At 41.5% G+C, this 24,264-nt stretch overlaps 4 protein-coding genes across 9 annotated transcripts in view; 2 read left to right on the top strand and 2 right to left on the bottom strand.

Annotated features, from left to right (window-relative positions):
- Positions 1-16,533, bottom strand: part of LOC126557288 (putative thiamine transporter SLC35F3) — a 32,501-nt gene extending 15,968 nt beyond the window's left edge. For all 6 annotated transcript variants that reach the window (XM_050213003.1, XM_050213004.1, XM_050213005.1 and 3 more), the window contains exon 1: positions 16,505-16,533. The gene's annotated coding sequence lies outside the window, so the exon portion shown is untranslated. The remainder of the gene's footprint in view (positions 1-16,504) is intronic.
- LOC126558919 (GILT-like protein 1) overlaps positions 1-24,264 on the top strand; it is a 149,413-nt gene that overhangs the window by 96,097 nt on the left and 29,052 nt on the right. The gene's annotated exons all lie outside the window — the stretch shown is intronic.
- LOC126567251 (mucin-5AC-like) lies at positions 503-10,988 on the top strand. The gene is made up of 3 exons (XM_050223482.1): positions 503-559; positions 9,817-9,920; positions 10,009-10,988. Exons 1-3 carry the CDS (start codon positions 503-505, stop codon positions 10,886-10,888), a joined length of 1,041 nt encoding a protein of 346 aa, XP_050079439.1. The 3' UTR covers positions 10,889-10,988.
- LOC126567250 (WD repeat-containing protein 6) lies at positions 20,311-23,557 on the bottom strand. The gene is made up of 3 exons (XM_050223481.1): positions 23,497-23,557; positions 22,661-23,419; positions 20,311-22,592 (listed from the first exon to the last, which is right to left on the bottom strand). The coding sequence occupies exons 1-3, from the start codon at positions 23,555-23,557 to the stop codon at positions 20,311-20,313; spliced, it is 3,102 nt and encodes a 1,033-aa protein (XP_050079438.1).

Raw genomic sequence — 24,264 nt, 5'->3', positions numbered from 1 at the left:
GCATGTTGGATAGCATGTTGCGCGCATCCACCAGCACGGGAAGCTCAGTTACGAACGAACGCCGCACGCAAACGCAGGTGTTAACAAACGGCGTCTGCACGAAACTGCCGGACTGCGCGAAAGCGCATCACTGTGACTGTTAGGTGGTAAACACGCATCCCACGTTGGTTAACTATTTGCCGATAATGCAAAGTGTCGCCAAGTGTACGAAGGGCTTACTTTCTGCGATACGAATGGTTCGTAAGCGTTGAACGTTGTGTTGTGTTGTGATATGAACGTACCTCAGCGAAAAAACGACCACCAAACTAGTAGTGTGAAGAGAAAAGTTTCGCGAACCGCAATCGACTAAAACCAGCAGCACATCCATCGTTACGCCACGCCACGAGCGGTAACTGGTGGCCACGTAAAGTTTGTTGTAAACTCGAACCGAATGCATCGTACGCCGCTACTACACTAGATCGCTCCAGGTGTTTTCCCAAACAATTTTCCCGTCAACGATACAATGGCCAGCGGAACACCCACGAACATCATCTCCCTGCCGGGATGGCTGCTAGTCGCGGTAAGTGATGCCGTCCGGAACACTCGCGCGTCTGTTGTCCGTCATATCTCTCTGTTGCGTTAATGCATCAAACAAACAGCATCTTCAAGCATTTGTTGCTGATTTGATCGATCGATCACTCGTCTCAATGTGGTGCCGATTGAACGCTGAGACTGATGTAACGTGGCGTACCTGCCGTGCGGAGCGCCCATCGGTTGGCTCGTTGACCGAATGATTAATCACGATAAGTTTTTCGTGTTGTGATTCGGTTTTTTTTTGGCTACCATTTTTCGAGCATTTCCTGCGTCGCATGCTGGAACCGCCGAGTGCCGATGAGAAGTAATTCAGTGTAATTGCAGGTGTACCATGTGCGTGCGTATGTGAGCATAATTTGCCCCAGATTCATGGTTGTGGTATGTGTTTGAGTGGAATTTCGCTGGGAAACAAACATGATGCTGGCTTATGCAAACTTTCGGAAATACTGTCTCAAAACATAAGTCAAACGTGGAAGGCAATCTATGTTCAATCATAACACCAACTGTGACTAAATAGCTTTCTGCATATCGTTTGAGGCGTGTTGTTCGATTGTGCAAAAGACATGCAAGAGACCCTCTGCTTTAGCAGCTAGCTATGCGGCACGTGGTAAGGCAAACGGTTGGACTACAGCTGCAAGTTGGTAACAACTAACTGATGGAAACGCTTTCGAGCAGGTAGCGTGCAACCGATTGCAACCGGAGGTGCAACAGGTATGCAACATTGGGGCCAATAATAGTTGTAGCTGGAGGTCACTAAGAGCTATATTTACACTATTTCGCTTCGCCTGCACCTGCTACAAAATCCGTTTCCTGTAGTTAATTGACGAACTAAATGTATGAACAGCACCAGCAACAAGTCACCGATGCAGATGGAACAGATTTGCACCAGTTCCTAGGCACCGGTGCATTTACACTTTAGTTTGTTTAACACTGCGTGAAGCTATCTGCAGCTGAAGAAGGACGATTGGAGGTCCCTTCCGGGGTGATGAAGGAACCCCATCTTGAGCGAGTGTCCGTTTGTCAGCTAATGAAATTATTCCGTACATACTCGGGGGCACATCAACCCGACGTAAGTGCTTCTTGTGCTTGACATTAGTATACTGATAGCACATGCTTCATTTTACCGTCGCTCGCTTGTTGCATGATCTTTGGCGATGAATATTTATGATCAACTGCCGGAGCGGAAGAAGCGTCTACAACTCGAACGAAGCGACCATCAGTAATAGAGTCGAAATTGAGCGGAATATTTGCAAGAACCCGACACCCTCGTATTTTTATCAGCTATAATAAGCTATTCATTCCGCCATTTAACCATCAGAGCACATTTTATCGTTCAGTTTTTGGGTGAATCATAACATCTCGCGCTTTCATAAGCACCTCAGGAGTTCCTCAGGGCAGCAATCTGGGATCACTGCTGTTTATTTTATACATAAATGACGTATGCTCTCTTCTACCTGACAACTGCTATTTGCTCTACGCGGACGATGTCCAACTGTTTATGCACGTAAAATCGACCAAAGATTGTGCTAAACTACAGCAAGCCGTCTCGGTGTTCAACAACTGCTGCGTCCTCAACTGTTTGTCTCTATGTACCGAAAAGTGTTTCGTTTCGTCCTTTACGCGTGCGAAATAAATGGTTAATTATGATTATTATATAAACGGCGTTTGCGTCTCCAGAACTGCACAAATGCGCGACCTAGGTGTTTTACTTGACCAAAAATTGTCCCTAGGACTTCATTACGACAACGTTATCAACCGCGCCAATAGAGCTCTAGGATTAATATTCAAACTGACTCGTGACTTTGACGACTCCCAGTGTTTAAAAGCTCTGTATTGCTCGCTGGTTAACGGATTTGAGGCTGTCCAAAGAAAGTTCACACGTTTCGCGATCCGTAAGTTAGGATGGGCCGATAGTTCCTCCCTCCATACACTGATCATACAATGAGCATTGTCAGCTGTTAGGCCTCGAGTCTCTGGAATCAAGCCACATTCATAGCAGGACTTCTTTTAGGAACTATCGACGATCCCTATTTATTAGGAGAACTTTGATTTAATGTCCCCAGGCTATCCACCAGACATCACCTAATGTTAATATGTTGGCTGATAAGTCCCCGGTCTGACACATAGAATGCGCCGCTAGTATTAAATGCATATTATTTTTATATAGCACCAACCTTCAAATGATTCGTGTCAAAATTTGACGTCTGTATGTCAATTAGTTTGTGAGACAGAGCGTCTTTTGTCAAACAACTTTTGGTTGCTTGACGAACGAAAAAAGAACGAAGAAGAAAAAAAGTGTTGTTCCACCAAGACAACGCACCGTGCCACAAGTCATTGATAACGATGGCAAAAATTCATGAATTGGGCTTCGAATTGCTTCCCCACCCACCGTATTCTCCAGATCTGGCCCCCAGCGACTTTTTCTTGTTCTCAGACCTCAAAAGGATGCTCGCAGGGAAAAAAATTTGGCTGCAATGAAGAGGTGGTCGCCGAAACTGAGGCCTATTTTGAGGCAAAACCGAAGGAGTTCGAAGGTCGTTATAATCGTTGTATAGCTCTTGAAGGGAACTATGTTGAATAATAAAAACGAATTTTGACAAAAAAATGTGTTTTTCTTTGTTAGACCGGGGACTTATCAGCCAACCTGTTACTTGTTACGCACTCGCGCACGGAGTATGGAGATAATGCCCCCTGAAAACGCACATGTTTGTCTTTAACATGCCTCTTTCCATGTTTAAAAATCTGTTACGCATCCGTCTAACTACGAACTAATTATCTGTATATTACATATGTTTTAACTTAAAAGTCTTGTAAATCTGTAATCCTCCTGCTTCGTTAAGCCGTAAACGGCGGACGGTCAATAAACAATAATAATAATAAACGACTGCGTTTGCAAATTGGAGCTATAAATTAATTGCAATTATGCTTATAATGAAGTTAATTTCAATTGTCAACAGCTTTTTTTGTTCTCTATTTCTTTCTGGATATCTTGTGACATGATATGAATTTTAATTGGTCACCACCTGTGAGCACACTTTTACGTTTACACCCAATCGAACGAATTTTCTATCGCAAGACTACTGGGAAATTCTGACACACACACACCGTGTGCTTCATGAAAGGGTTCGCCGGTTACTCCATCGGCAGGTTGAGTGCTAGCCGGTTGAGTTGAGGCAGCGTGAACATATGGTAAATTAAGTTTTCCACAATCGTTTCGCACGATTGATCTCACACAAATGTTTCGTGACGCTTATGCAAACTAATCAACTAATTGTCCAGACATTGGGTGAAGACAATTTGGGCGTCAAATTTCTCTCACATGTAAAGCGCGGGAATAATTTCAATATTACTGTAGCTAACATCGTCATATTGGTATATCGTTTCGTACAAAAACAAAACAAAAATATGGCGTGATACTGGATAATAGAACATTTAAAGCGCTAGCGAGCAATTGTATTTTCCACCGATGAGGTGTTCCGTAATGGAACATTGGAGATGAATGTTTGATGAACCACCACTCCGTCACTTAATGGAGATGGTTTGTTCGGTACGATCGGCCACTTGGTTCTATTGTGAAATATCCGTCTCGCAGCATTACGCCACATCAAGGGATATTGAAAATTGGAGCAAAAACATATCAAATTCCCATATTCACCTTCGGCCAGACAATCAGATCCAATTTCCTATCGAAAGGTTTCTTTTGTAAGAATTATCGTGGCTGCTGGAACGATCGCACAAAGCAGGAGATCAAACGGCACAACCTGCCAGCAGATGAAGCAGGAAACAATCAGCAGCAGAGCTGTCCGGCTAAACAATGACAAATTTAACAGTCTATTAGTCAAGGTAAATCAAACGGCATATTAGCGTCCGAGCAACGTGAACCGATGTGACACGCTGTGATTAGTACGAATATGTTTGTTTGGTTACCAACAGTACCACACTAACGTGTCAATAACAAACTAATAAATTTTTTTTTATGTCCCTCGCTTAAACATGCCAAAACTCGCCGGTCTACTAAAATCGAGCTCAGCCTCTAAAATAAGAAAACTCCGCTCAGCAGACAGAGTTGATTGGACAGTTTAATCCGTGAGTGCGTGGTCTAAATTCAATTCATGGCAATCCGGTGTACATATGGTGCCTAGTGGTACCACTTACGGGGGCACAACGTGTAAGTCATTGTTTTTTTTTTTATTTGCCATCTAAAGAATGTGTAGCCACACATTAAATCTCACGGGACGTTGGTTTGGTTTGGCAAAAGTATGCCGCCAAGCCTGTTTCTCAAACCGGCAAACCCCCCCTAAGGATAGCTGTAACTGTTGGTTGGACTGCATATCACTACCAAGGACAACTTGACTACGTCAAGGCCAACCGAACGGAAAGACATAAAGAAAGGCTTTAATGTGTGTCTCCTTCGAAACACGGTTCCTGATGATTGCTGGTACGATAGTGTTACGTGATACAGATTTTTTTTTAAATTATTTTTGTTCCACGGTTTAGCTAGTGGCTGTTTGTTGAGTTGTCGAAAAAAAGTGAAAGTCTTTTTAAAATCACTGGCACAAACCATGTCACGGAGAATATCTTTACTGGAGCGCAAAAGCGGGACAGTGATAGAGAAAGACGAGTGTGCAATTTTATTTCGTCTCAAGGTTGATCACTTTCATTCGACTAGTCACTCGCGTAATGCTTTATAGTTATTAATATGAGCTTTTTACTGATCTCGGTTCTAGACACACAAGGTTCGTTAGTATTGATTACGGTTCGGGTTGTTGATACGCTGATCTTCTAATGCGTCTAGGCGTTATGAGGATCACAACGCATAAACGATCATTATATGAACCCGGTAGCAGACGCTCCAAAGACCTTGCCTAACGGCCACCATGGTCTGTTGCACTCGTTCTAGGATTCATTAGTACAGAACCTTTATAGTGTAAGAATTTAATCAACAAAAAAAACGGAACACGATGGCAATGCTTCTGTGGAAGCGCTATGACGACTTTGCAAAGCAAAGAAGGAATTAATTGAACAAGCTACAATTGTCCCTGGGAGAATAGTAATGTTTTCCATGGTTCACGGATGGTGCGTTGATTTTTTCGATATGTTATCAAGATGTTAAACTCACATTTCAGGATACACATATTGAGCCATTTTGTATCGAACGAAAGACGGAATTTTATGATCGCCATTGCTAGCAGACTCAATAAAGGTGTCGTTTCTTCACATTGAACCTCTTGCGAATTTTATTTTTTTTGCCATTCTCCAAAATATCACATTAGTCGGGTTTGGGAGGAGGTTACTGTAATGACTACATGTGCCGTATTGATCGCTGTCATGCTGTAGTTGTACCGTAGAAACCACCCCGCAGTGAAGTAACGAGTGGTTATTGTATTCGTTGCTCACGAGCGACTTCGTGCTTCTATTTTCAGGCGCTTTTTAGGCATTCCATTCCGTCGCTGTTTTTCGCTATTTTATCGGTCTACCGAGGAAGCAACCGTAATTGGATTTCCACCGGTATGATATATTCTGTACGCAACCGATGAAACAATCCAACAAACAAACAAACAACTGGCATCCATGACACTGGAATGAGCAGTTCCAGAAGGAAAAATTCTGCTCCAAAGCTGCTATGCCTTGTCTCCGGACTTTGGGTGCTTTTCGTTGAACTTTTTCTTACCACATTCTTACACAGTTCTAAAATGGTGGACCGATCTGGGATCCTGCTGTTATAATTAAATTTAGCTAAAACCATAAGCGAATCATGGTACCATGGCCGGGGCTCGGATAATCGGGGCATTAATTTGTGACACACGGTGGATGCAGGTGGTGGCGTCTAGTTAATCCATGACGTCCGTGGGACATTAAACCATACTTCACCTGTGACGAAATTAGAAAGCTTCGTCGTGTATATAGCGCCAGCCTAAATTATTAACGATCTAGACAGGGTCTCGAGTTTCAAGTACTTCTCAATGCCAAACTTCATCCGAACTGTGGAGCTGGAAGAACATTAAGATCAAAACACGGTTCCAAAAACTAACATATTTAATGCAACAACGAGATCTTCGTGTTTGTGCCTTGTATGTGTGTGTGTGTGTGTCAGCACACCAACAAGAAGTAGAGCCATAGCGCACCGTGTATACATACGTAATCGAACCAAAAGCATAAACAACCACCGAACACTTCATAACACATGGTGTGCCCGGCGTAATCAAATTTCCCGCCAGTTCACTGCTGGCTAAGTACATTTCTGCCATGTTCATCGCATCGCTAGCACTACGGCATGTGTGCCATTTCATTCATACGAGCGTTTCAAATAAGCGCTGCCGCATGGTGGCTGCATAATTTTTTTTCCGAAGCGTATCGAGTGGGTTTTCTAAAGAATATAAGGTGTACACTTTTTAATCTGGCAGAAATAAAAACGTCATGTGGCTAGTGAAGGGTTAAATTTCCACTTAATTTGTGACCGAAAAAAAAGGCCCATGTAACGCCCGTTTCACGTCCACACGCACCAAGTTGGTGCGCGCGAAGCGATTGTGTGCGGGCTGAATGATCGTAGCTAATAGAATAAGTTACGCGCTAATGCATCGGTCTCGGTATGGATTTAATCGAACGTTTATCCGATTCAGTCACCGTTTGCCAGAGAGATTTCTCAACGCGATCTCAATACTGTTCAGGCTCACGACGATCGAAGTTCGTTTCGGGTTCGATCGTACACGATTGTTGATGCTACCACGTGCTTCTCTCCAACTGCTGCCGGTCGATCCATCTGGCACGTGGTGTTGCGTGGCTGTCGCCATTGTCTGGCAGGCCTGTTTGCGCTGTCTCAAACCGTTGCCGGTAGCCAACTTCCTCGTCGAGGGTGTCTCCGCCGTTGGCCACGCACTGTTTGTTTTGCCGTTAGTGGCCCACACCGGTTGGGTACTTTCAACACCTGCTGCATGGGCGTTTAAGGTGCGATTAAGAGCGTGCATTTTTACATTATTGATGAATTTGGATTGAACCCAGAGCCGAAATCCGGCGTTCCAGCCACTGGTGACGGCCTTGAGAGGTGTGTTTTTTCTATCCTGCTTCTTCGCTTCGTTTTGTAAATAATTGGCAAATCAACGATACTCTCGGCTTGACGTTGCGCTAGGTCGGTATCTCTAACTGGTTCTGCTTGTAAAATGTATCAAATGTCTTTCTTTTTATTGACATGACAGTCATAAACTGTCAACTAAACACGCTGAGTGGTTCAATTTCGGGTCAACGGTGCTACGTTTATTGGCTGATAAAAGACTGTATGGAAGAATGATTTTGCAGCGGTTACCAACTAAGCTTAAGAAAATAATTAAAATGCCGTTCAACTAGAAATCTATTCTAAAACTGATTCTATAATGCAGATTCAGTGGCTAGCTGCATGAACGGATTGGTCTCTAATTCCATCTGGGAATGGGCCCCCCGGCGAACGTATTATTAAATATTTGTGATCGGTAACTCGGAGATACTAATCCAAAGGGAATTCGCCGGTTAAATACTGTGTATTTGAATACTAAAATATGTCCCAGTGCTCCGGATAAATTCATTGATCCGAAGTACAATCTAGATACCAGCAACAAACTCCGTCCCATCAAGCACAACACCTCTTCATGAGAAGATACCGAATCTAGCCACATCCAACGAACCCTTTCTCGCCTTCGTATGGTCATACCTGCATTACACACTCCTACCTCCTAGAAAAATCTAGTCCTCCAGAGTGGAGGACTAGCTCTGTGGTGTTGACATCACTGCCCGCCACAACCTCACCGATTGCCATGGATACACACGACACACCGAGCCACCTGTCAACTAGAAACTGATTTAACGACAATTCTATCACCCGACAAACTCCAGCAGAACCGCCTCATTAGATTTTTACGCATCAGTAATTTATTCAAAGAAATTTAAGCATTTATACAGTAGAGAGGCGAATGTAGTCTCTAAGACTCAAAGCCTCTATAAATAAACGAAAAAATAAATCGGTGTTATCGATAGGATCAGATATGCATATATCCGGAAAATAGAAATCCGTATTGCTCCGGATTAAATACACGAGTTTGTGGAGTTAGTTAAAAATATTCCAGCGTTTTTTAACATTTTAGATTAATAATTTCTTTAAATTATGAGATCTTTTTCTGTTATTGTTTTAAACGTGAAGCATTCCGCAGTGTACTTTTGGCAATTTGAACTCACAATTTAGATTGTTAACTTGATTTGTGCATATATCCGGAAAATAGAAATCCGTATTGCTCCGGATTAAATACACGAGTTTGTGGAGTTAGTTAAAAATATTCCAGCGTTTTTTAACATTTTAGATTAATAATTTCTTTAAATTATGAGATCTTTTTCTGTTATTGTTTTAAACGTGAAGCATTCCGCAGTGTACTTTTGGCAATTTGAACTCACAATTTAGATTGTTGACTTGATTTGTGATCGAGCTTGTAGTATTTTAACGATTTAATTTCCCTTTTCATATTTTTACAACTCTATACATCTGTATGAATCCATATTCAACTGTGGTGGTGAAGAAGAAATTACTCGGACGGTCGCCATGTGGTGGAGAAGAAGAAATTCGTACTTATAATTCGTATTCGTACGAGAACGGAACAACGTGATTGCTAGCTGTGCGGACCAAAATCTTTCTTTTATCTGACAGTCCAGGCAGTCTGAAGACTCTAGATGAGAATCTTCCTTGCTGGAAAGTTGGAGACATCGAGGCCTTACCTTTGGTTGGTGGACTCTCCATGCTCATCAGCAGGGCAAGTCGGCCAGGCGGCTTTACCTTACCCCTGGAGGAGGCCCTTAGGCCTCCTTTGTACCCAATTCTTACAATAGTTTTTGCTCGTAACCAAAAATTGTTCCTGATTGTTTTTTTCTTTTTATTATTGCATTTTGTACAAAAATGTTTACGTACGCACAAAATGTGTCACGGTGCGATCGATTGCTGCACTTAGCAAGAAGTGTGTCGCTATTTTAGAACTGATCGATCGGAGCGGTGCGATCGATCCTATCGATTGCTGAGTCTGCCTAAAATGTGCCGGATATCATTCGTCGTTTGATCTATGTGCTTGCTATGGTTCGATATGCATGAAGTTACTTGTTTTGTTGTTTTGTGTTGCAGACCACTGTCTGGACTCGCTGGTTTTTTTGAACTGATATTCATATTGCATTGCGTCCCAATATTATTAACAGAATGTTTAAGTTTATTAATAATTAATCAATTCGTTCTTGCAGGTTGCAGTTACTTGCTGGTACCAACCATTGGTGGCATCATACAATGTAGCGGAGCATAGGCTGGACTACATAAAATTGGGCGAAGGTCGTGAGTACAACTATCAGTAAGTACACAGTTGATAGCTTAAGCTACAATTCTCATAAAATCGACTCGACTTACACTGTTCCTTTTCTATTGCTTTCCAACCATAGCTACAACGATGGTGTAGCATCCGGGTATGATAAGCGCAAATTTTACAACAAACGCCCGCAAGCTTTCAAGCAGCCATACACGGTAAAGAACTTCCCAACGCCAGTCGAGCAGATTGCCACGAACGAGTTCCAAACGCATCCTCAGCAAACGTACATGTCGCAGGAGAGTTTACTACCGGTGTACGAGTCGCACGAGAAAACGGTCCAGTACGTACCAGTAGATTACACGTCGTCTTCCTCAAAGCCAACCTCCACCGAACGGGGATCGCCATACTCTTTGACGCAGTCGGCCGGCCCAGTTTCCTACTCGGGCACCTTGGCCGAGCGAGTCATCCAGATGATTCAATTGCATCATCCACCTAGTGTAAAGAATGTCAGTGCCGCCGTTTCAAACAGTGGCAGTGCCAATGGTGCTATCGGGACGGGCTTCCAACAGTCTAGCGTACAGTATCACCAGCATCCCGGAAGCTATCAGTATTTCAATGCCCACCCAGCGCCATCTACGTACGAGTTGGTACGACCCATAAGCAACTTTCCACCGCCAAGGCCTTACATTGCTCCGGCCTTGACCACTACCAAGGCACCGTATGTTGCTCCGTTTCTACAGAGAACATCCACCACAACCACCACGACTACGACAACGACCACGGCTGCCCCACCGCTAGCGACCAGGCGACCTCCGTACGTGGCACCCGTGGTCACGAATGATCCGCTACTCAGTTCGGTGTCGCTAGCAAACCAGCTCAAGTATACCAGCTCCAGTCGGCCAGTAACGTCCAGTCGGCCGGCAACGTCCGCGGGTAGTGGCAATCCGTTGCAACCGTACGAGCCCGAGTTCGATATAGATATACGAATCGATTTGCGCGATGATTCCGCGTAGTGTTCATAAATCTATTCTAGCATAATTTAAGTTGCCTATTTCCATGCACCATTATTTCATACGCCAACGTGACAAATAAAATGTTCCATGCCGAAATCGAGTCTGAGTCTTTTTTTGTTTTGTTTTATTACAATCGTAAGAATTAGGTCAACGCTAATGGAGTGTCCAGAGTTAGTCCTGTTAGTGTTTCTCCATGTTTTCCTTTTTACCATTATGTTATGCCATATGTTACCATTTGGGTTATGTTTGTTACTCGGGTTGTACAGGGTTTCTACCATTTGTAACCCCGGCGGCGCCGGTCTTCAAACGGCAGGACCGGGGGTTCAAATCCCATTCGGACCGTCCCCCCCGTAGTGAGGACTGACTAACCAACTACGTGGTTGGTATCCGGTAGTCTAGTAAGCCAGTTCGATGGCCAGCATGGCCTTAGAGGTCGTTAATCCAAGAAGAAGAAGACCATTTGTTACCGAATGCAAATAATTTAAAATTGGTGCTGTTTTGGTTTATGAAATATTAACAGTGCTTCGTCATATAAAAAGGGAACTTGTTTTGTGCGGGTCTATACACCGTGGGCGCTAAGCGTAACGCCGTTACTCGGTCCTGTCACTGTGTTACAGGACCCGACGTATCCACTTCGGCGTTGTTCGGCTTACGCACCATCACCGAGGACTCTCTCCATCGCCAGCACTGGTAGCGTAAAGACGGCGGTTCTCGATGTATTGTAATACAGTAGCTAGTAATAAATTATTTGTGTTTTGTTCTTTGAAGTACCGTGACCGTATACAGACTATTTTGGTATTCGTTGGGGCCCTAGAAATGAATAAAATCAACAACAAAAAAAGGAAAATCCATCAATAATCCTCGAGACGTATTCTAAAGTGCTTGGGAAATCGGTAAACATATAACTCTTAGAATTCAAAAATATTTACAAAATCGTTAATGAACTTTGAGTACTTTTTGAGAATATTTGGGAAACAACCCTGAACTTTGGGAGAACGTAATGTTCTCTTAGGGGTGTCCTGTACTTGAAAAAGCAATGGCCATAGAGTTTCATTGTACTAAATCTTCGAGTAAGTTGATTACACCCAAACACAATATCATGAATAGTATCAATTTAGCGTTGAAGATAATGTGGTAAGCATTACCGGTGCCATTACTCTTCAGCGTTCGGTTTATGTCTCAATTCCAAAGCAAAGTGAACGTTAAGCACAAAGCTCTTGCCATATACCCATATTCTTTACTGTGTCGGAAAGTTCTTCAAATATTTACTTAGATTAGTTACAATGCAGCCTTAAGAGCATTGTAACGAAACAAAACGGATTGACATGAACTCTAGTTGGGATTAAGCTGAGCTTGCAATCCAACTCACAATGGTTTTCCTTTTTATCTTACACAGTCTGTTAAACTTAATACCTAAATGGAGTGTTTATTGTGCAGCAAAACTATATAATAAACGCACCAATACTACGCAAGCTTTTTTGACAACGGTGGTACGTACCATGCGAACGGAGCAGATGTCTCAGATGGACTATGAATTTCAATCGATTTTACTGCTTTATACACATTCACACTCCAAAAGCTATCTGCTATGCGAAGTCGGACGAGGAAGATAAATTATGTTACCGAAAAATACTGGTCCGTAGACCATTAGTGTAGGACCAGCTATTGTCGAATGTCATTCAAAATTAATATTTTACATTCCTTTCGACTTCGGCAAATGAGATAAAATACAAAAAAAAACTTGTTTCTGTTTTTGCTTCGTACAGCAAATCCATACTTAACAAAACATTTGTATACCTTTTCGTCCGGCTGCAGAAGAAGACAAAATCACCATTAACATCTTTGGGGCACATCGTCATGTTCGAAAAAGAGCGTCTTCCATCCTTTCGTATAGCGCATTGCACAATCATTCGCAACGAAAGAATGCAGAGGTGTGTTTTTTTGCTTATAATAAAGGAATTTTTGCTGTTGCGTCCCTTTAAACTTTGTATTCAAATTAGACCATTTCATTTACATTTTCACTAGAACGTAGCACGCTTAAACGTAGCATTGGAAAGATAAATACCAACTGTTCCTTTCAATGCTGAATTTGGAAAAGCATTTCGAAGGATATTATTTAAAATTTTATCACAAGGAATATTTGTGTTGGGACTGTTTGGAATCTTCTCTTTATTTTCCGGAAAAAATTAAAACTAAAAATTACGAGCTAAAAGAAAAACCATTGCTTGAAAGTAATGGGAACAATCATTCTAATCCAAATGACTATTGTTTATTATTTATTTTTCGTATATTAAAGTACATTGGGTGGCCCGGTGGTATAGGTGATCGCTGCGCCGATCTTTACACGGCAGGACTGGGGTTCAAATACCATCCGGACCGTTCCGTCTGACCGTGAAGGCTTGACTATCCAACTAAAGGGGATCGTCAAGTCTAATAAGCTATTCGATGCCCGGCGTGACCTTAAAAGGTCGTTAAGCCATGAAGAATATTAAAGTGCTTCTTTTATTGTTTGTGTAGCATAAAGCTAATAAAGCTGTTCTTCAACAATTTGTTGTTAGAAAGTACTCTCACTTATATAGTAAATGAAAAAAAATAATATTTACATTGAACGACAATCAAAACCGTACTACATCTGAAAACTTATAGCATTTATTTGTGCTTGAATATTACGTCATGAAAGCACTATAGAAATATATTAAAAAGCCCTCCTTTTTTACCTTTTATTTCTTTTCCACTCTCTGTTTTTCAATACAGAATGTTTGGACAACGCTCTTCAATAGAGATTAACCTCAGAAATTATATTCGTCGCTAACGCGATACCTTAATTACGATTCATTTTACTGCCTACACTCAAGACATAAGGCACAAGTTTATCTGTTTTGATCACCCAGCTGTAGGTTAGGCTCATTAAACCTCGGAATGTTATCATAAGACGTTGGCGTGTTTGTGTTTCTTAAAAAAAAAATTGCATGTTATTCCATCAGCACCGACGATCTTCCGACTGTATGTGGAAGGTGCAAAACGTGATAAGGCTCCCTGGAATGTTACATATGTTTGTAAGTTTCTGCAGGTTGGAACCAGTGAAGAGGTTTATTCAATTAACAAACTATACCTATACCACTATACCACCAGCACCATCTAACTGTTCAAAATTATTTAAGGTTACCTTACGATTGACGCCGTCATCACGTGCCTCGGACGGCAATTACGCTACTGAGATCAAGCGGAACATAAATCGATCAAAGCATAGCATTGTCGTGTTGTTGTTCGGGTTCGTCATTGTCCCGAAATACTTAAACTGTGAGCAAAATAAAACCGTGCGGCTAAAGTTAGCGACTAGCACAATGTCCGCACCAGTCCGGATAATGGCCGAAATACGAAATCAAATACATTAATGACACACGCAATATATGGGCAACAGCACTCCATTCGTTGTTGCCATTAGGCCGGTTACAGCACGCCACAACGGAAGCAAGCAGTTCCAACACCACACGCACACGCTCTCATTCCTTCAGTGTTCCGGTATGGTTTGCGTCCTCTCGGTTGGATAATGCTTATCAGGACGTTTCACTGCAGTTATGTCCGGTGCTGGTAGACGAGCATCGTACCCTATGCCTGCCGGAATGATGAGGTCGATCTTGTTATGGATACTAAAACCTGTTACGATGTCGGTCCTTTCAGAAAGATTATTTAAAATCGATAATGCCACATCGCTTTGATACCGACGGCGTGGGTGTCCCGCCAGGCCTGCTGGTAAGACTTAGGGCTTCTTATCCTAACGGATTGTCTATCGTCGTCGTTGAACCAACGATGTTTCATTTGGCAGGGTTTCTTCTGTTTGCTTTCCACCAAGCCTCAGGCTACATGTAACTCCACGGTTTAAGAGCAGGGTCACACAACACAAGTTTACACCAACAGCCTGATTGCTAAACATCACAAACCAAACACTGTCCCGGAAGTGCTGCTAAAATTGTATGTGTGATGAGAGTGCTGGGGGGAATGGGTTTTTGAATAATAAAATACACGTTTGTTTTCTGGCGTTTGACGCTGCTTATCATTCTTTCAGAGCATCATTAAAGTGGCCGTTCTTTGTAAACCATTATCCTTGTTGGGAGAAGTATTTCGGTACGTCAGCAAAACACGTACACGAACCGTTTAGCATGTACAAAATTGCATTGCATTGCCGGGAACAATACTAATCCCTTGTCCGAACACAAGTACCAAAGGACATTGAAACAGAAAAAAGGAGTGTTATTGATTTTCTATAGTTAAAAATTTAACTCCCTCGGAGATTGTTTGTAGCCGTGTGAACTCTTGCCGCTATATTTAGATCCGCATCGAAGAAGTGTATCCGAGGGAATATATTAAATAAATAATTTGTAAAAATGGTGCTGGACTCGTGTTGTTTGGAATAGTAAATACAGTCCTTATCTTCCTATGATAATATGAATGTATAACCTTCCTACAAGAACCAAAAAGCTGTCGATAGCATACTCCTGCCAGTCTCTTGTGGCATATGGCTTATCTACTTTTATTCTAATGAGTACAAAATTATTCATACCAATTCTATCCAATTATAACTTTCTCATTTAGCCATTAACTCATTTCCTGATTCAGATAACATTTTAAACTGGAGCTACATTGTCAGTTCCCCTATCAAATAGGATAGATCCTATACCCCTTTGATCCATCGTTTCTTCTGACGATGACACCCACGGTAATACTACATTTGCATAGTTAAACTCTTCTTTGCGAAATATGTAAAAATATCTTTAAATTCGTTTTACTCACTATAATGTATTTAAAACTTGGTAAAAACTTGATGAAAAGATTAAAAAAGCATTCTAATTAGCTGTTAACACTGCTTTAAAAAAAAGGCACTAATGCAGGAAGCTTCCACAAAAACACGGTTTCACAGAGAGCTTTTTCAAACTAAGAAACAAAAGGATAATTGTTGTCCCGTGGAGACGCCCAGTACTTAGTGTACTAGGTGTGACGGATTGTTGAACTAGAAAAGCCTGTTTTCAAGCTTTTACAAAACTTCCATTCTATTCTAAAATTCTAGTTTCATTTTACACTAACTTATGATATCATGAACGACGCAACGATTTTAACATTAAATGTTTCTAACATTCGAAGAGTTGCGGTCTCGTTCTCAAAAACCAGTTAAGATAAAATTATTTCCAAGATGTTTTTCCAATCCTACACAAAACAATATTCACAGCTTTGTTAGTTTATTGTTCGCTTCAAATGATGCCGCTAGGCATTACAATTATTATTGCATACAAGTAAGACGATTAGTCGGTATTTTCCGGCTTCTTATCGTAGCCCGTTGCAAGTATTTCGCTCAATAATTTATACCTTAAGCTCTGTGCGCTCTAAACGCGAAAGCAACACACAGATTCTGCAACATAAATCATCACCAGCAGTCCCATAATGGCACTTTAGTATATTCGTATTCTTACAATACGATCTGGGCCTTATCTTTCATTGATTTTCCGTTCTTAGTGTTCTGTCGCCCTGTACCGTGTATAGTTTGATTTCGTAACGATGTTACTAAAAAAAAAACATCCGTATACAAATGTATACATAAATAGAAAACTTGTGTTCACTTACATACGTAGCTTTCACTGATGCTCCATTTTCTCGTTCACGCTGGTCGCTGGTACAGTAAAAAGTTAATGCTGCGGTTATATATTTAATCAGGGGAGATTTAAATAGTCATCTCTGCTTTTCTTTCATTACAATAAACACTGTTTGGTGAGTGACACAACCTTCAGAACACAACACAGCGCTAGAAGAAAAAAAAAATGATTCGGTTGATCGTTAAACATAAATAGCCCTTTAGGCGATAGACCCATATCTTCTAACACTTCCTGCAGCACACATTGTACGCTAATCTCCATTACGAAACCACCGGTATCACTAATAACCTTAGTAATGATGATGTACTACACATTTGGGTTTTATTTCATGCCTCTGAACCACTTTTTATATCGATGGCACACTGAATTCATAACGTGCTGCTTCACTTCGAGAGCACATAACGAACGCGACTGAAACGCGGGAAGATTCACGACCTTTCGCAAGGCTCTCTGTGGATGGAAACTCACAGTAACCAAATACTACACGAAGCCATACGAATCCGAGCACGTTCAAAACACTCCGACCATCAGCAACAGCAGCAGCAGCAGCAGCAGCAGCAGCTAGCTGTCGTGCGCAGTAAATGATCACGGTCATGGGTAGCAGGAATAAAAAAAAATAAACACACATACACATATCTAATCAAAACCACCATTCTGCCCTTTCATATTCCTTGGAACATTTCCACCCATTCGATAGTTGGAGGATATTTTGGATACATTCTGCCTTTTTTTTCCACCAAAAGTTGACGGTCAATGAATGTAGCAACAGCTAATACGCCCTTTTTTAGAACTCTAGTGAACTTGAGGCTAGCACACACGCACACAATATCGATTGCAAACATCCCTTGCTGTGTGAACCCAGTGACATATGGGAGGGTTGGCAGGACACTTCCATCGGATGGAAAATTCTCCAATAAAAAAAAAACGAAACCCACAATATCTAATTAACGTAGATAACAGTATTGATCACTATCACTGAATTAGACATACAAAAACACACACAATTACACCATTTTGAACCACAAACCTTCAGCCAGCCTATAGAACACTGGGGGCAACAGTGGCAACGGGAAACTGAACGTACGACTTATTCCGGATGCTTGCTCTGTGCATAATGGCTGCGTACAATCCTGTGGAACTCTATTTGTGGAATTCGTGAAAACCCGAAGCTTAGCTTACCCATCCTGTCCGGCGAGAGCAACAGAGAAAGAGATGTCGTTCGGAAAAGCTTTACACTTTTCACGCGCATCGGGTAACGTGACTCATCACTCACCGGAACTCACGGCGCACGCACTGTTTGGTATAATGTACAGGAACTCCAATGAAGGAGCGTATGAGAAGAAAGGAAAACGTTACGTTAGGACAGCGTTACCGGTCCACTTGTGTGTGCTGCTGTGGTGTAGTCAGAACGGTGCCTAAGATTATTGTTTGAATTTGAGCTTTTTTATCTTAACTTATAACTATGAAGATGGTCAGGGGAAGTTGTGGCAAACGAGGCACGTTAAGCAAATCATTTCACTCAATTCTGATAGACCTGATTTTAAAAAGCGGGTTGTGAGCTTTCGGAATCATTTTATACTTATTTTTTCATTCATTAATCAGCTAAGCTAACAATAAAAAACGGATTTTTATTGATAACTAGGGGCACTTGTCGGGCCCACTTTCTATCAGATACAAAACTAGGAATGAAAATGAAAAAATGCTAAATTTTCTGTTCTGTTATACCTATCGCGAATGGACGTATTAGTAACGGTTGCGAAATTCTTAGTGTGAGAACTGGCTGGTTAAGGATCACTAATCTGCCGGGAAGAGCTGGCTAACGGTGACCAATGGCAGGAGAATTGAACTCTCAGGAAGGCATCTGTTTCCTTATAGGAGATGGCTTGTCCGATGGTTGACGACGAACACGATCTGCTTCCATTGGGGCCAGAATCTGACGAACGAATGGAACTTGTTGAGACGTCCAACATCCGTAGAGCAGAACCTCACTTCTTGTTGATCTTCGACGAACATAATGATGTTTATACGTTGAAGAATGCGCCTATTTTCGTAGTGGAGAAGTTACTTCCGTTTATCGGCGACGAACACCTTCGTTTGAGGTTTGGTTGATGATGATGATGAGTTAACCCACTTGTTACCCCGACAATGTATGGAGAGGAACGAACAACTCTTATCTCGCATGTAACATAATCATATTTGCTCGCTGGGCTTCAAGTATTTGACGTGTGTTATCGATAAAACTTAATGCTCTTGAGCGGTTCGTGTCACAGAAGAGCTCCTTTCAGTCACGAATCTAACTGCCTATTCTATTGGTCATCTGTTTTGGGACCTGAGCTGCGTATAAGTGCACACTATTAGGCTTCACTCTGAATACATAAGTTACTCTGAACTAGTAATGAAAATAATGCGGATCTGTTTCTGGCTTGTGATCCCTAATCGGATCAATCCGGATACGAAGTCCAATCCAGAATTGAGATCTCTTATTTGTGAACAGTAGCTTCTACGTCTTTTATAGCTCTTCTCTCATTAAAAATAGCGAAAGATTTGTGGCACTCTTGCTTTTGTGGGTAGCCAATTTTTAAATTTGTACATTTCTGTGAAAAAAATAATTATCTTTTGGGTTGACCATACGAATCGATGCCTATTTATCTCAATTGTGCCTAAAATAACACACAATTTGCGAGAGCTGTTCAACACGGAATTGGATGAAATATTATAAGATAACACACAATGTTGTTGACTAACAATAATTTATTGTTAAAAATGAGATAAATGGACTATTATTCTTGAAATTTGGTACACTATACTTACTTGATTTTATCGGTAATCAAACATAATTGATTTTTTACAGGAAAAATGCAAGATGGCTTTGGCTTTCCCCAATTCTCTAACGATTATTATTATTACTTAAATTGAAGTGTAAGAAACATAAAAAAAAACATGTACGAAAAGCTCAAAATGGGTATGGGGGAATAGATAAGACAGTTGGGCGAAATAAAAGGAAGGAAATCATACGATCTCGAATCAATAGAAACATAGGGAAGAGAACGTAAAAGTAGAGAAGTTTATAGAAATATATTTTCGCCCTAACACGAGCACTCCTACAAGATACGAGAGCCAGAAACCACATCAATTTGATCATCCTAAAACATCAATTTTCGTCCTAAAGACAGAACATTTGGATCGACACAGACAAACAAAGTTTGATGAATCAATCCTTCAAGAGAGAAAGAGAGAGAGAGAGAGAGAGAGAGAGAGAGAGAGAGAGAGAGAGAGAGGAGAGGACACTTTCTGGTAACCTAATGGATGAAATGAGCCATCAAATAATTTGATTATCATAATCTTATAGCATTATTATAATCTTATAGTAGTATAGAATTTAATTCCAACGTGATTTCTTGTTGGTAGTGCATTAAAATATATGAGGTATTTGACAAAACTCCACAAGGATGAATGATCAGATTGGACGCATTTTCCAACAAGTGCAAATTATGTTCAGACTGAAACTGACGAAATTTAATCAACAATGTTCCTAAATCCTTTACATTAAAACTCGCAAGAAAATTTCATTAGAATTAGAAGGCAATTGCAATTTTATTTCTTCATTTATGAAATTTATACCGAATCTAACTACAGTTTACTGACATTCTGTAAGTAGGTAAATGCAATTGTACGTAACTTTAAAGGACTATAGTACAACCAATAGCTGCAAAAGCACTGAATTTAATAAGCGTTGCAAATAGAAGTAAGCACCAGATTTACTGTATGTAACCATCATCAAACGCTTTGCAGGGGAATTATTTCTACTCCACAGCCATACAAAATTAGTTCATTCTCGTCTCGCAACAGCGACACACCCTTCAAATCCGCAATGCACGTATTAGTGGAGCGTTCGACCACGAGCTTTTCGTAGCCGGTAAAATTGGTCACATAAACCCGTTGATCGACACCAACGCTGATCATTTGATTATCGTCGAGCAACTTCAAACCAGTTACCTGTGCAGTGTGCAGATAGTTTTCACACAACTGCTCTAGCACCCGAATGTTTGGCTTTCCGCTGTGGTACACAATTTCTAGCAAAGATACCGCTACTGACTGATCATCACCTCCAGTAGCAAACACAAACTTTCCCTTGTCGACTTGCCTCACATCGACGGCATTAACTCCACTGCTATGATGACGGTGTCGATAGAAAGGTTCATCCGAATGGGCCGTATCCCAAAAACATAACAGTCCATCGGTGGCCATCGAAACAAATAGTGAAGAATCGTCCACCTCAACGGTGGTCATCTTTAAAATGCATCGCCCATAAAATATTTCCTTCGTCAGCGATAAAGAAACCTGCCCATCGTCGTTAAAGGAAAGCTGATAGATTCGCACAAACCCATCAGAACAACCGAAAACGATTTGATCGTTGTTTGAAAGCAAAGCGGCACACATAAACTTTGTTTCCGGATCGAAGGTAGATTTTCGATTCGTTTTCCATCGCGTACGCTCGGAGTCTGTGGCCAGCAGCATATATTCTAGCTCTTGCTTTATGCGAAAGCTTTTCAGACTTACACTCGTCACGCATATCTGTGCTCTTCCGCCGGCGGAGATAATGAGAAGCGTGTCGTTTTCTGGCTGCGACTTTATTGTGATAGTTTTTATGCTTGAAATGTGATTAAAAATATGCTTACGATGTTCTTCGATGAGCTCCCCCTGGTTCAGTACATTTATCCGTAGGATGTTGTCTTCGCCTCCGGAGAACATTAAGTAGGAATTCTCACGTCGAACCACCTGCAACACATTGCAGGATCTTGTGTGCCAGTTAAAACGTGGCAGCCTCAGTTCACTACCAACATTGTTTCGCATTGTAAACTGAACTTTTTTCAGTCGCTTGTGTTGAATGAAAACATACGAGAAAGTCTCGGAACTTTGATTGTAATAAAAATCCCAGCACCGATGGCCTCCCCCGCAGTCAAATTGAACGTGTATCTCATTGCTCTGATCGGCCATTAAGAAATGGGAATCATTAAAGCCTAGATAGAATGTGCTTGCGTTATGAACCATCCTACGATCGATCCAACCGATGATCGATTTGGTGAATGTTAGTAGTTCTAACTGTCTTGTGACGGTATTCACAAAGAGTTCACAAATTCGTCCATCATGACCCGTTGTTTTTACATAGAAACCATCCCTTGAATTTTGTGCAGGATGCTCTTCGATAGTGAAAGAGGTAATGCCTAACTTTCCATGCACATTTGTTAGTTTAAACACGGGATCAATGTAAGATTTAGCAAAGAGATACAAGTGTCCCGATCTATCAGCCATTAGCAATAACTCTTCATTGAGCATCAGGAAGGACGTTAGCCAACGTTCAGCTGATTGAGGTATTCTGTGACTAGATACGATTATTGCAAGTTTTTCGTCTAGCACGAAGCACCGTCCACTAGCATCACATATGGCAACATTCTTCGATCGGGCACAATAGTTCAGAGACCGGATCGTACCCTCTTTAATATCTGTACTTCCATTCTCACACTTGAATGGTTCCTGTAAAAACGATACGGTTGCGTTCCTTGCAAGATGGGCACAGTGCTTTTCACTGACGTCGTAAATTTTGATACTACAACCGCCACCGGTGAGGTAAAGGTATGTTGATCCAGCTTCTATAAGGCTACATTTAAATTCTTCCTGCTTAACGAGGCTCTGCACAATTGTTCCATCATTGTCCAGCAGCTTAATCTGACTTTGGTTCGTTACAGCAACCATACATCCGTTGGGTAAGAATTTAATTTTTGCCAAATGCTCACCACCCGACAGTACTGGGCTTATGTCCATCATTTCAGTTTGATCTTTACAGAGATTATCACCATTCTCGATAAAGTGTCGTATGCAGTACTTATGTAAATTCCCATTGCTTGCCGTTACGAATATGGTGCCACTTTCAGGATCATAGTCCATGTTCCATAGGGTAGGTCCTTCGTCTAAACGTTTTTTTAGCACCAAATTTCCTTCCGTCGTCCACAGGCAGAGGTGAGAATCTTCTCCGATCGATGCAACTAACGTTCGATGAGCTTCAACGATAATAAACCACTCAGCTGGAGTGATTAATCATGCAACGAAAATGTTAAGACTTTCTTACCTCCATTTATAATACGACACTGAAATACCCTGGCAGTGTGGGCAAAACAATATCGTTCCTCGCGAAGCGTAACTGTTTTAGAACAATCATCCTTGTTAACGGACAATTCAACATTCCAAAATTTTATCGAACGATCATCAGAAGTAGTGTTCAGCAAACCCGTATCGAAATTACATTCTATCGAAAAAATTACTCCATTATGGGCTGATACACTTTTCAGCACCTTGCCACGGCTCCCTGGTCCATCAACAGACCAGATCAGTAGCAGACCAAGAGCAGTTCCGGAAAGGATCACAACGTTCTCCCATTCTCTACCAGTGATAGTAGAACAGTACAGCGTAGACCCATCTTCACATGGGCTTTTATCGATCAGATCCCATCGCTGGGAGTGATTGTTATTATCGCGCTTTAATAATGCTGCAACACCATGGCACGTTACAATGCACAGCTGTGTAGGAGACAGCAGAGAAATGCTACTAATCCAATCATGCAAACGTCGCCGTACGTAAGGCACCGGTTGTTCGCTCCATTCTTCGGGCATAACGATCAACGTACTGTCGGTGAATGTGTGTGTTTGGCAATCTAAAACCATACAGTACGCTTCACGACCGGCGTGTATAATAACGAGATATTTTCCCGACTCGATAATGCATGATTTTATGCCATGAATTTTATGTACTAGCCGTGGTAGTGGTGCAAACGTACGATCTGTTCTTCCGTTCGATGTGAGGTACAGTAGAAGCAACTGATTTCCGATGGCTGGAAGGAGGCAATAAAGAAATGCTCATATTAAAAAAATATCTCATAATTAGTTGTCATACAACAACTGGACTCACCTATTAACAATTTCTCACTACAAAGCACACGAATGCAAGATGCATCGGTAAGAACACGCATCGTGCCGGCAACGTTGTGCTTTCGCAACCGAGTTTGTTTATTATGTTTTTATAGCATCTGATGACAGGAAATCACAATCTGGGCAACACATCGTATTTTATAGTTTGACGTTTGGGGTGTGATGAAAAATAAAATTTTATTCCCAGAATCCTATACTTTCTGCAGTAGAAAGTTCTTCTGCTTTTTAAATCTTATATTTTTATGTCGAAATTATTTGTTTAAACCACTATTTGGTGAAAAATCGACAGTAGGAAACATTCGTTAATTGGGGAACTAAAAACCGATTCTCTGTTTGTCAAAACAGCGCCGAGAAATGTCAAAATGAGACCCATTGAGCCAACCTTTTCTAGCCCCACTAACGCGAGTCGTCCAATCTTTTTTTGCACGAAGGAGGTAGCGAAATCGTGAAGAAATTGTTCCTCAAACTTGCCCAAAACCGGCTCACAGTTTGGTTTAGTACATGCAGAAAACGTTGTCGATGTTCTGCTAGTGTTTATCACGCAATTGGTCATCCTTTAGCGTGACATTCCTAGCTGAGTTTGTGGTGTACGGAAGAGAGCAGAAAAGTTCTTCCTTTCCATCTTAGCGCGCCTCCGTCAAAACCTCAGGGCTGGGGTTACGTGTGTGCGTGTGTAGCTGCGTGCAAAGTGTGTGCATCCCGAAAAGATACCGGGAAGATTGGTTGGCAAGCGGAACAATATTGTGCT

Source organism: Anopheles maculipalpis, chromosome 2RL (assembly GCF_943734695.1).
Source record: "Anopheles maculipalpis chromosome 2RL, idAnoMacuDA_375_x, whole genome shotgun sequence".
In the NCBI taxonomy this organism is placed as follows: Eukaryota; Metazoa; Arthropoda; class Insecta; order Diptera; family Culicidae; genus Anopheles; species Anopheles maculipalpis.
This window is presented reverse-complemented; position numbering and strand designations above follow the sequence as displayed.

What these genes read in the sequence shown, in the direction of transcription:
- LOC126567251 (XM_050223482.1), top strand. Translation starts at nt 503, where the DNA reads ATGGCCAGCGGAACACCCACGAACATCATCTCCCTGCCGGGATGGCTG. An exon ending in CGGGATGGCTGCTAGTCGCG is followed by an intron (nt 560 to 9,816) that starts GTAAGTGATGCC and finishes TCGTTCTTGCAG; the next exon opens with GTTGCAGTTACTTGCTGGTA. An exon ending in GGTCGTGAGTACAACTATCA is followed by an intron (nt 9,921 to 10,008) that starts GTAAGTACACAG and finishes TTCCAACCATAG; the next exon opens with CTACAACGATGGTGTAGCAT.
- LOC126567250 (XM_050223481.1), bottom strand. Translation starts at nt 23,557, where the DNA reads ATGCGTGTTCTTACCGATGCATCTTGCATTCGTGTGCTTTGTAGTGAG. An exon ending in TAGTGAGAAATTGTTAATAG is followed by an intron (nt 23,420 to 23,496) that starts GTGAGTCCAGTT and finishes GCCTCCTTCCAG; the next exon opens with CCATCGGAAATCAGTTGCTT. An exon ending in GTGTCGTATTATAAATGGAG is followed by an intron (nt 22,593 to 22,660) that starts GTAAGAAAGTCT and finishes TTATCGTTGAAG; the next exon opens with CTCATCGAACGTTAGTTGCA.